Source organism: Peromyscus californicus, unplaced genomic scaffold (genome assembly GCF_007827085.1).
Source record: "Peromyscus californicus insignis strain IS unplaced genomic scaffold, ASM782708v3 Scaffold_9__1_contigs__length_137607984, whole genome shotgun sequence".
NCBI classification, from domain to species: Eukaryota; Metazoa; Chordata; class Mammalia; order Rodentia; family Cricetidae; genus Peromyscus; species Peromyscus californicus.
The window spans coordinates 45,655,477-45,667,852 of NW_026294617.1; the positions used below are offsets into that span (position 1 = coordinate 45,655,477).

General features: G+C 46.0%; 1 protein-coding gene and 1 long non-coding RNA gene across 3 annotated transcripts in view; one reads left to right on the forward strand and one right to left on the reverse strand.

Annotated features, from left to right (window-relative positions):
• Positions 1–12,376, reverse strand: part of Rarres1 (retinoic acid receptor responder 1) — a 44,178-nt gene that overhangs the window by 15,769 nt on the left and 16,033 nt on the right. Inside the window, exons 2-3 of one of the 2 annotated variants that reach the window (XM_052730406.1) lie at positions 5,168–5,233; positions 331–550 (exon numbers count right to left, since the gene is read on the reverse strand). In XM_052730406.1, the coding sequence (XP_052586366.1) occupies positions 331–550; positions 5,168–5,233 (286 nt within the window). The remainder of the gene's footprint in view (positions 1–330; positions 551–5,167; positions 5,234–12,376) is intronic. The other variant, XM_052730405.1, reaches the window with a different exon arrangement.
• Positions 445–5,469, forward strand: LOC128105344 (uncharacterized). The gene is made up of 2 exons (XR_008216311.1): positions 445–2,377; positions 2,946–5,469. It is a non-coding gene; the product is annotated as an uncharacterized LOC128105344 (long non-coding RNA).

A 12,376-nucleotide genomic window follows, 5' to 3' on the forward strand; every position in this document is an offset into this window, starting at 1 on the left:
TTCTAGACTCCCCTGCAATCTGCACTCCAGTCTACACGATTGTCTTTGCAAGGACTTCTGTCTTTTGTTCTTAGAGTCAGCTCTTGTGTCCTCATTCTGGGATGCAAAATGGTCAACTTTATAAAGGGACTCAGCTTTTGGTAGCTTTAGTGTATTGTACAGATGAACAGAAAAAGACACCTGGGAGCCTCGTGAAAATAATGAGACATCCCGATCTATAGCTGAACTTTAGCACCTCTCCAGACATGCAAATGTAAATAATCATTCTTTTTAATGATCTAGTGGTTAGATACATTCCTGAATATAAGGCTCCCAGCTACTGATTCATACCAGGAATGCTGACGATGTCCAAAGGACTCTTCAGTTGCTTCACTTGCTTGTAAAGCAGATAATCTCTTTCTTGTCTCTTCATTTTCTCAGTGAGTCCTGTGCAGGTGACATTAATGGCCGGTCTGGGTTTTTGATTCTTGAAAAACACCCTTGCAGAACATTTGCCCAAACGTTCCTCAGCTTCCTGCAATAAAAGTTTTGAAGTTACCCAAGAAGGTTCCTTATCAACTGTGCCCACTGCAATTCACACAAACACCCAGACTGAGAATCCATTGAGCTTGGCAAGCTGGCATCAACAGAGGGGATTTAACTTTAGAGAAGGTGATTTTTGTGCTCGGGGCTTGAGGTTAGCGGGAACTGTAAACTGGCTAGAACCCAGAATCACCTGGGAGACGGACCTCTAGGCATGCCTGGGGTGGGTTGTCTTGATTGTATTAATCAGTCTACCTGTTGTTGGGTGTCTGTGATCCTGGATTATGTAAATGGAGAAGAGAGGGAGCTGAGCAGGCCCCAGGGTCATCACTCACTGCTTTCTGATTGTGGGTGCACTGTGACTTCCCACTGATGGACTGTGCCCTGGAACTGTGGGCCAGACAAACCCTTTGTCTCTTGTTGCTTTTGTCTGTATTTTACCACAGCGACAGAAAGGAAATGAAAACAGAGTAGTCCTTCAGTCTTGCTGTCGTTTCAACTTTTTACCTTCTGATTTCATCTTTACGTACCAATGCTGGGTGGACCTCTTGTGAAGAAATTGCATTGCTGTCTGTTGAGCCCTTCTTGGCTCATACTTCCAGGATAGTAGCTGCTTCACTCTGTCTGGAACTAACACTATGGTACTTGGACATTACGCTTACTAACTTGAGTCAGAAGACGATGCTGATTCCTATTGACAAAAATACCAGCACGTGCACGCATGAATTAGCTCCTTTCCTAAAGACCAAAATGCTAACTTCTAAAAAGGAACCCACTTCACGTCTTCAGCTCACATAACTGGTTCCTATCTGAGCTCAGCTACTAACCTAGGCTATAATAATTCTTCCTCCTTATTCTGAGATCTCTTTCAAATTAAACACGCCAATCATCCAGATAGGACAACTTCAGCCACTGAGTGACACTTGCGTGCACTTAGACTGTGGATCCTGTGACCACCCCCACTTATTTCAAATCCGAAGACTTCAGGTGTCTGCTCTTGGATAGTGATTTTTCCCCATTTTGGTCAAGATTCTTTAACTTGACCATTAAAGCCAAGGACCTATCCCTAGAAAAATGCACAGGCTCATACCATGGGCATTAGACTTGGAATGAGGAGTTCACATTCACTAGCCGCAGCCCCACCCAAACCAAGCCGTGGTCTCCTAGTCAGGGTGTCCTATCAGAACATGGCTGGTGGAATAGTTGAAGCAATAACCTTCATTTCTCTCCTCCGCCCTCCCCCCCTTTCTTTTTCTGAGACAGGGTTTTCTCTGTGTAGCTTTGGAGCCTGTCTTGGAACTAGACCAGGCTGGCCTCGAACTCACAGAGATCTGCCTGCCTCTGCCTCCCGAGTGCTGGCATTAAAGTTGTGCACCACCACCGCCTGTCCCTTCGTTTCTTTTTAGTCATTTAAATGGCATCCTGGTTTTGAGGCAAGAACCAGAAATAAACTCAAAAGGTCCACTGTGAAAGAAATTACAATCAAAGTTGGGTCTTCAAAATAAGCCGGCTTCTAGAACTGAAACAAACTTTCCATTGGGTAAATTTTCTCTAGGAGTGTCTGTTTCTGATGGGAGGAGGGGTTTCCAGAGTGCACTAACTCACATGCTAATTAGTAGGGCAGCAGAGAAAAATTGAAAGGCTCCTCAAGCTATCAGAGAAGGCCCCCCCTCCTTTGATGTTAGCCCTTTTCTGGGAAGAGGAAGAGAGCTAGGTATTTATGTCCTCTCCGTGTGCCTCCCATCAGACAGCTCTGCTGTGCTGTGCTGTGAAGATGAAAGACTGACCTTCACTCCAGTTAGCTGGCTGCACTCTTAGAGTACCGGCCCATCATATCCAGAGGAGCGCGTTGTTGGTGAGAAAAACCCAGTCATCGTTCGCTTTTAGCTTCAATGTTTGCAGTTTGCAAAGCTAGGAATCAAAGGCATCTTCCCAGTACATTCAGAAAAATTAACTCTGCAGTTAGTAAGCAAGGTCTGCCTGCGTGTATTGTGCTAGAACTTGCTCCTGAATCCTGGCCAGCTTTCTTCCAGAGGCACTGGGTCAGGGATGCCAGGCCTTCCCCTCTGAAACTCTGCCTCCCTGTCACACTTTGATGTGGGGAGCACGGCTTGCAATTCCCAGGCTTCTTAGGCTCAGACCACCACTGCTGACAATCTGGGCTGGCCTCTCCGCCCATATTCTGGTTGCCGCCTCTCAGGCAGACTCCTCACAGGGACGTCCATCTTCTTCTAATTTCCACATAGCATTTCTGCTTACTCTCTCATGAAAATGGGGTGAAGGCAACCTAGCAAATCGTGGGCTGCGTGGTGGGGATTGCAGAGAGGCAGACAGTGCCTGTAGCATGCATGGGCACTGCTCCGTGTTTTATGCAATGCCTCTGTGTAAATGATTCTCTAACCTGATACAGAATTGTATCACAGATCTCGTACTGTGCCAGCCTGCCAACTAGAAATGTCACCAGCTGACAGGAAAAAGAACATATTGGCATTTCACAGTGAGTCATTCTAAGGACGATGAAGTGTGAGGAAGGACACCCAAGGGAGTTGTGAAATTCTCTCCCAGGAGGCCCTAAGGAAGAGGGAATGACAGGTATGTGGACGGTTCTAAATGCAGACATATGAAACCAGTAACTGTTGAAGCCATTACTGAGAGATCAGAAAAGGGGTCTCCAAGCATGGTCCAGGAATTCCCAACTGCTGCCACAGAGCTCTGCAGCCCAATATCTGTGACCTGAGCCTTTGACCAGGACAGATATGTGATCAACCAAAATTCCTCCAATTTGCATGGCCCTTATTTACATGTTAGAGATTGCACAATCGGAAATTATGTGCAAAGTGGCTCACAATAACTTCCCAGAACAGTACAGCTGCCAATCTGAACTGTGTCTTTGCATGACGGGAATTACACACCATGCAATGACTTTCGAACACCATCTCCCAGAAGAAATGGTTATTTCAAGAAAATGGAAGTGCTGGGCATAGGAAACCTCCCTACAAGTCATTGGTCAGGGAGGCCAGAGAGGTACTTAAAAATCCGTAACTAAATATTAGGTTCCTATTTCTGAAGACTTCAAGCATGGTTGCAGGACATCAGGAAATCAATCTCAAACTGACAAGGAAGCTCTCCCTGCTGGCTGGGTTTCATCGCGCTAGAAGGTGCTCCACAAGCTGCTGGGGGAGGAAAGCCATCAACGGTCTTATTCAGCACTGGGGCCTGCGAGCTGCAACACTGACCTGCCAGCAAAGCTGTGGCCGTGGGGGCAATAGTGGCATGCAGCTTACGGAGGTAAGCCATCAGTTTCTGCTAGAACTCGAGGTCTGCTCCATGGGACTGATGGCTTGTCTGCTCCAGGAAGCCTTGTCATAAGCCCAGGGCTTGGGAAATCAGAGGCCCCGGGGGTGTTGTTTTGATAAATGGTCATGCCATCACACTGCCTTCTTAGCTATTTATGTTTATACCCATAGATTTGCGTTGCTTCCACCTTGGTCAGGGAAGCTTCTTTTTCAGGGAGTAGCGGTTAATGCTGAGTCTCACGACTGGTCAAAATGCTGGGAAGAAGTGGCCGTGAGTGCTCAGCCAGAGATGAGAGGATGGGACATCTGGTCAACCTCGCCATCCAAGTCTCAGAGAACATCAAAGAAGAGTGCACAGAAAGAATCTGAGTCACAGGTGAGGATGAAACCTATGGAAAGGTCTTCATGCTAGAGAGATGGGACAACATTGAGAGCACTGGCTGCTCTTCCAGAGGACCCAGCTTTGATTCTCAGCACGCACGTGACACAACTGTCTGTAACTCCAGTTTTAGGAGAGTCAATGGCTTCTTCTAACTTCCAAGGGCACCAGGCACACACACAGTGCACAGACATACATCAAGGCAAAACACCCATCCATATAAAACAGTTTTTTAAAAGGCTGTCTTCCATGACAGGGCTGATGCCCACATCAACTCAACCCACAGCAGATGTGGTGACCCACACAGGGTCAAGCCAGCCAAGATTCTCCCATGGATTGGGGCCTCAGCAGGCCCCACCCTTGGCTAAGGAGCTACTGGCAATTGATGGCTGCTAGAGGAGGGAGACACTTCTCTTTGGTGATGTGGCCACTGGTAGGTTGCCCAGGCCCCAGTGGATGGCTCCACACACGTCTGTATGTGGTCGCTACTGATTGGACTCCGTGTGCTAATCATAATAATTACAGTAGTAATAATCACGGACCTGAACTCTGGAGGGAGATAGGTTGGTGGGTGTTGAGGGAATTGGAGAAAAGCACGAGGGGGTGGGAAAGCTCAAGCTATATTGTATACATGTATGGAACTTTCAAAGAATAGATTAAAATATTTTAAATGAAAATTGAACATATTGACTTAAGAAAAAAACCCACCATATTTGTAAAAGAAATCCCCCAATGGAGTCCCTGCAACCTTCCCACTAGATGCTAGTTACTGCCCAGCCTGCTGCCATCTTACAGCATGCTCAATAAGCTATCCCCTACTGTCCTGAAGGTAAGATCATTTGCTGTCTGCCGGTCTTTCCCCACTACTGTGGTGGGTACCCAGTCTTCTATGAAGATTCTCACTTTTTCCATTAAAGACTGTGTGTATTGACTTTTCTAATAGGCCACATCACTAATTATGGCAGCTTACCTCCTCAGAGTTGTAGCGCTCTGTGCTAAACACCAAGTTCACTTCACATCCCTCTTGAGGGTCGACCTGAAATACAGAAACTGAATCTTAACATAGTGGGAGCATCACAAACATTTTCATATCAACAATCATATTCTTGTTGGGTTATAGTGGGGCATACCTTTAACCCCAGCACTCAGGAGGCAGAGGCAGACAGATTTCTGTGTGTTTGAGGCCAGCCTGGTCTACAGAGTGAGTTCCAGGACAGCCAGGACTACAAAATGAATGTTTCAAAATGAAATAAAATAAATCATGTTCTTAGAGCTGGAGAGATGACTCGTTCTTAAGAGCAATTGCTCCTCTTCCAGGGGACCCAGGTTCAATTCCCACATTATTGTTCACAACTGCCTGTTACTCCAGTATAGGGTCTGGGGATGCCCTACAGACAGAAATAATGAAGGCGGCCTCAGGTCTTATGCTCCCTGATACAGTCTCAATATTGAGTGTTCCCTAAAGATCCTGTTCGAAAGGCTTAGTCTCTCAAGGTGCCATTGGGAGAGGTGGGACTTTAAGGTAGAGTCCTATGACAGGTCTTTGGGCCACTGAAGCATGTCATTGCAAGACCATGCATAGTCTCTTCCCTAGTCTCTCTTTTCTTCCCTGGCCATGAAGGAGACAGTTTTGTTAGTCACACATCCACACTGTGATGTGCTTTCTCACCAAAGACCAAAACACAGTGAGATGGAACCAGCATAGATTGGAACTCTGAAACTGTGAGTCAGAAATAGAACTTTTCCCTTTATGAGTTGACTGTCTTGGGCATTTGCTGTAACAGAAAGCTGTTTGACATGGTTTCCCCTTATAATTTTCACAGGTGGGCAGACTTTCTAAGCTTTTCATAGGCATATTTGGATGTCTTAAATTTCTGAACTGAGTCTAGCACATATTTTTGGGGTAAGCTTAAATTATCTGCAATTTTATATTGTTTGTCACCATTTTTAAAACAGACCAAAATAGGGGCTAGAGAGATGGCTCAGAGGTTAAGAGTGGGGCTGCTCTTCCAAAGGTCCTGAGTTCAATTCCCAGCAACCACATGGTGGCTCACAACCATCTGTAATGAGATCTGGCGCCCTCTTCTGGCCTGCAGGCATACATGCAAGCAGAACACTATACATAATAAATAAATAAATAAATAAATAAATAAATAAATAAATAAATAAATAAATAAACAAAATACCAATATGATCAATTGAAAGAGTATTATCAAGAAAAAAGGGGACCTTTCTGTGGCATAGAACTGAAGTTATGTCACATCATCCTGATTACATGGAATTTTATAAACATCAATCTCCTTTGAATTTTGTCCCAAGGACACAATGACTAAACATGGTTATTTTGGCTTAAATAGATCAGATATCACCCATTCCTACTATAACAACTAGATAGGAGTGAGTGGCAATTATTTATGTAGAAAATATTTACATATGAAAATGTATGGCTGTTTCTGGAAGGGAATGGTGTTTGTCTAGGGGTCATTTTGAGCTTTCAATGTGTTACCAGAAGTCTTTCTGTCCACCCATTCTTCTTTTCCACTTCTTGTACCAGGCACTGGGAACTAAAAGATACACAGACTTCCCTAGCCAGCTTTCCCAGAACCTACTTCCAGTGTGGAAGCAGTTGAGCACAATCAGTGTGGCTGAGGGCAGCCTGTGTGGGGGTCCTAAGTTTAGGAAGGTTTTCTGCAGTAGGTGAGGTGAGGCCTGAAATATCTGTTTTTTAATTTTTAAATTACATTTCTTGGGTGTGTGTGTGTGTGTGTGTGTGTGTGTGTGTGTGTGTGTGTGTGTGTATGTGTGTGTGTGCAGGTCAGGGGACAACTTGCAACTCTTTCTACCAGATGAGTCTCAGGGATCCAACTCAGGTCTTTAGGCCTGGTGGTGTGATGGCTAAAGTTACGTTTTAACTTCAAATTATTGTACTTAAAAGATCTATGAAACAAAGACACCTCTGACCTGTAAACCCTGCTTGCCCAAGGACAGATAACTTCCTGGAATGCTGGGCCTGTTGTTCATGTAAAACACAAGTCAAGTGTTTGCACTTCTATAAACAAGCTTGGTTGCACCAACTGCACAGGATGTGTGCTTGATCACATGTGGGCAGAAGTATGTTAGGATGTATACTTGCCTCTGATTGGACAAAAGCAGGAAGTACGTAGCCTTGTGTGTTTTGCCTTTATAAGCCCTTGCCTAATGTAATTTGGAGCCATACTCTGGGAATTTCAGGTATGGATCTGGCCAGTATCCATGGTCTTGGCCAGTATTTAATAAAGCTTACTTTAAATTGGGCTCAAAAATTGTGGTACTGACCTTATTCTTGCCCGGTTGGCTTAACAGTGGCAAGCACTTATACCCACTAAGCCGTCTCACCAGCCCCTGAACTAACTCTTGAGCCATGATTAGCTAGACAAAAACGTGGAAACAAAGGGCAGGACTTGGCATATCAGGGAGAATGGTTAGAGCCCATAGAAGGCAATGTTCCTTAACCACAGGTTCTAGGCCTTTAACGACTTGCTGCCCTGGCTCTGGGCCCCTGCCCTCCACATGTGCCCTTGAGGATCTGGCCACGGGCCCGGCATGTTCCCTGGGGTGTCATAGTTTCTGAGTGCAGCTGTATCTGTGGGAGCCAGAACTTCCCTCAGGTTTCCAGATGGGGGTGGGCAGAGATGGAGGGGAAGCCCTTTAGGAGAAGAGAAGGAAGAAGCAGCCAAGCCAGATGGGACGCATCTGAGGTGTGCAGGAGGACTTAGCAGAGGTGGCTGAAGTGTGGAAGTGGACGAGATCCTCCAGGATGACATATAGAAAGAGAAGAGGCAAGAGGAACACGAGCCTTCACGTCAATAACAAGTCAGGGCTACTGATTTGCCAGACAGAAGCATTCTTCAGGGTCTTCCTTAATCTGAAATAATTCTGCACATTTAATTTATTTTTGTTGTTGTTTCTTTGAGATGGGGTCTCACTTGTAGCTTTGGATAGTCTGGAACTCACTATAAAACTCACAGGGATCTACCTGTTTCTGCCTTGGAGCACCAGGATTAAAGGTGCTAGGGGACTTAAGATAGTATTTTACATTATCAGATTTTTGGAAACACATGAAGCTAAGTGAAGTCCCAATAAACTATTCTTTAGCAGGAGCAGGGAAGAGAAAACCACGGCCAGGTCCACCAAGGCTTCAAATGTCACACCTAGCTCATTGTGCACCATGAAGAAGAGAGACAACACTTACGGTTCCAAAGACTTTAATAATTCACCACAGACGTGGGTCACTGATCGAGCAGGGCTGCAGGACAAGGACTCAAGAGCCTTGCTTTTTCTGGCAGCCCTGAGCAGGGGCAGAAGCTGGGTTTATAAGCACAAAAATCACAAACATTTGTTGCCAAGTTACAATTAAAAATTTCCCCAATCAGGAATCAAAGACCAGGGACTTTCCTTGTGTGTTCCGTCATTGTCAACCGACACAGAATGTAAGCCTTTCAGTCCAACCAATCAGATTCAGCTGTTCTTTCTGTTGTTAGGAACAGCCATAATGTTTTAGAGAACTGAGGGGCGTAACAGACTGTTTCTATTGTTTAAGGAGGAGGTTGGTCAGCCACTAGAAAGCTCTCAGCTCCTCCAGGGCTTGGGAACCTGAACTTCACTTCGCCCTATAAGTAAAATGGAGTCTGAAGTCAAAATGGCAGTACTTAGGACAAGATGCTTTTGCCTGCCTCCTTCATAAGCTGAGCCAGTCCCTCTCTGAGGTGTTGCTGTCTCTGCTGACTGGATCTGCTTATTTTAACTTGGCACCCTTGAAAGCTTCTACTTTTCATTCAGAATAGGATTTTGGTTACTTTTAGTTATTCTTTATCGGGTATCAAGGCTCTCACTCGTATCTAATCTCCCCAAAGCCTCTCCCTCTTCCTTACCCTAGTCACAAGCTGCTTTGCTGGCCCATGGGAGATAAGCCCCACGAGGCCGGACCACTTTCATCTGGAGTGGTTTGACTCTCACTGTCCTGGATTGGTAGCCTTTGCTCTTCAGCACCACTGGCTCCAGGATTAGAGGGTGTCTGCCTTACCCCCAACCCTGGGCTGGGTGAGGGGAAAGCAGGCAAAAACAATACCATTGTCTGCCCTCAGGTAGCCCAGAGCAGAAAGGACTCATTTATGTGTCACTGTAGACATGATTATCGGATTAGAGTTGACTTATGAGCTTTGAAAGGCTAGGATCCAATCTAGGGATCTGGAGGTGGCATTTGAGTTCAACTCTGAAGATGGGCAAGGAACTGGAGGGGTGAGTCATCTCATACAGAGGGAGGAGAAGGGTAAAGGGCCCAAGGAGCAGCCAGGAGAACTGGAGGACAGAAAGGCTAGAGTCAGTGTCCGAAGCAGCTGACCAGGTGGGAGAGGACTGCCCTGAAGGTTACAGTGCGCATGACTTGTGGGGAGGGCCTTGAGCCAAGACAGGGACCACGAATGTGGTCCAGCATCCTTGCAGTAGGACCCAGGTTCAGTTCCCAGCACCAAATGGTGGTTTACTGCTTCCTTTAACTCCAGTTCCAGGGGCTCTGGCACTCAGTGGAGATCTCTCTTATGACTTGTGTGTGCATCAGGCATGCGTGTGGTACACAGACATACACACAATACATACACATAAATGAGTAAATCTAAATTTTTAAAGAAGGTACAAAAAAGTTAGGCACAGTGAGAGTTGGTCAACCACGGGCCACATATATGTGGTTCTACAAGATTATTATGCCACTCTATGTCAGTTGTAGAAAAAATATAGTTCCCAGGGCTTGAGAGATGGCTCAGTGGTTAGAGCACTGGCTGCTCTTTCAGAGGACTCGAGTTCGGTTCCTAGCAGCCATATCAGGTGGCTCACAACACCTGTAACTCCAGCTCTAGAGGATCTGATGCTCTCTTCTGGTTTCCATGGGCACTTGGAAACACACACACACACACACACACACACACTCAAATTAAAAATTCTCAAAAGTGTAGCCTATCAAATTACAGATAATGTGTGACCCTTGATAATAAATGACTCTGTTTCTGGGTTATGTGTCTGTTATACTACAATTTGATCATTTTAGAGTATATTCTACTTACACAAAGAAAAGTTTGTGGCAGAACACTCTGATGCGCTAGGTTGGCAGCAGCTGCGCACAGTTTATCTTCATGCATCTCTCAGTCACATTCATGAGCCACACTGAGTGACAGGACCATCTAGCTTTGTGTGATGACACACTGATGTCAAAGGACAAATGGCCACAGTGTACTTCTTAGCACACATTTCCCTTGTTAACTGACGAGTGACCATAATTCAACACCAGAAACACATTTTTTTTTTTTTTTTTTTGGTTTTTCAAGACAGGGTTTCTCTGTGTAGCTTTGCGCCTTTCCTGGTACTCGCTTTGGAGACCAGGCTGGCCTCGAACTCACAGAGATCCGCCTGGCTCTGCCTCCCGAGTGCTGGGATTAAAGCCGTGCGCCACCACCGCCCAGCCACATTTTATATTGAGACAACATGAGAGCATCAAGGGTCATTTGAGATGCTCATGCATGCAGAATGACAGAGAGCAGACTGGGCCAGTGCCGGTACTTCATAAATACTCTCCATGAGTTAAAGACGCTAAGGCAGCTCAAAAGGCCTGCTAGAACTCAGCAGAAGGAAATGCAAAGTGAGGAAACTGTGAGTTGCCACTATATAGCTTTAGAGTACCAGCAACGATTGCAGGTCATGACTTGGGGTTGCAACTGCCATGCCTGGCTGGTGGGAGGCTAGCCTGGTATAGCCTGGCTGCCAGCACTCTTCACAATGAATCAAACCAAATCTGTGTGGGCATTCTCCAGATTAGAAACCTTGCTCTGTATGTCTCAAAGACGCTGCAAGCAGGTTGATGAGGCACTGGCTCACGAGAGTGTTCACTGAGGCACGATGTGGTACGTGGGTGTTCATGAGCAGCTACTGTGAGGGTGCCTTCGTGGAGTATTATACGGCAGTCCTAGGGAACGGAGTGGGCATATATATGGCAACATGGACAAATCTTAAAAACCTTGACTTTTACAAACCAATATAATGTCCTAAAAAAGGGTTACAGGTAGAATATGCAGCTTACATTTGGAAATTGCTGCCAGTAGCGGCGGGGGGGTGGTGGTGGTGGTGGTGGTGGATGGTGGGTATGGGTGTGGGTGTGGGGACAAGCATAAAAATGACCTCTCTCTCTCCTTCACCACTAAGGAAAGGTGACCATGGACTTTGAACCAGAAAGTTGCTTCTTCAGCACACCACCCCTACACCTTTCCAAAACAAATTTGCAGACAGGCCTTTAAAAAGACACAAAAGCCTTTAAAAACATTAATCCAACTCAAAGTGACATGGTACAGGTGCCCCGCCCCATAGCTTAGGTTAAGGTTTTCATTAGTTTTCTCATTGTCCGAGTGACTAGATCCAGGGTGGTAACACAATGCCAGGTTTTGAATCTAGCCCGATTCCCAGGGGATTCATCCCAGGGGATGGCCCCTCATGATCAACTGACCCCCTCTGGCCCACCATGCAGTCTCTCTGCATCTTGCACAAGAGGCTTCTACATCTGTGATGTAAAGTGAGAACATTCAGTTCACAGAGCCGAACCCAACACTGTGCAGAGGCGAGCCAGCCCCAGCTCTCCCCACAGGGAGTAGACTGCAGGGGAGATCTGAGTAGCTAATGCCCGGCATCCCATGCCACCCAAACTGACCATCTGCAAAACAGATGAGGAGGCCATGCCACTTCCTTAAACAGAGCCAGAGGTAGAGTACATCATTCCCATGCGTTCCAGAATAAAGTTCTTTGCCAAGAAACAGCAAACAAAGCAAGTGGCCATGTGACTATAACACAAAAGAATTAGTAGCTCGTTAGCGCAGACTTCTTTTTAATTCTGTGTGAAAGGGGAGCTTATGTGCTACAGCCTAGAACACAATGCCTTACAGTCTGGACCTTTAGTGGCGTGGAGTTTATATTGAATCTGGACTTTGTGCATCTAGTTTGTGGATCCCTTAGTGCCTGCTCCCCAGTGGCCATGAGAAGAGTTGTATCTGCCCTTCCTGGCTGTACTGTCCTTCTGGCGTCTGGGAATTGCTCAACACCTTGACTTTGTTGGGCTTGACTTGCAGTCCATTGGGAGGGTGAGGGGCTACTTTTAAAATTCTGT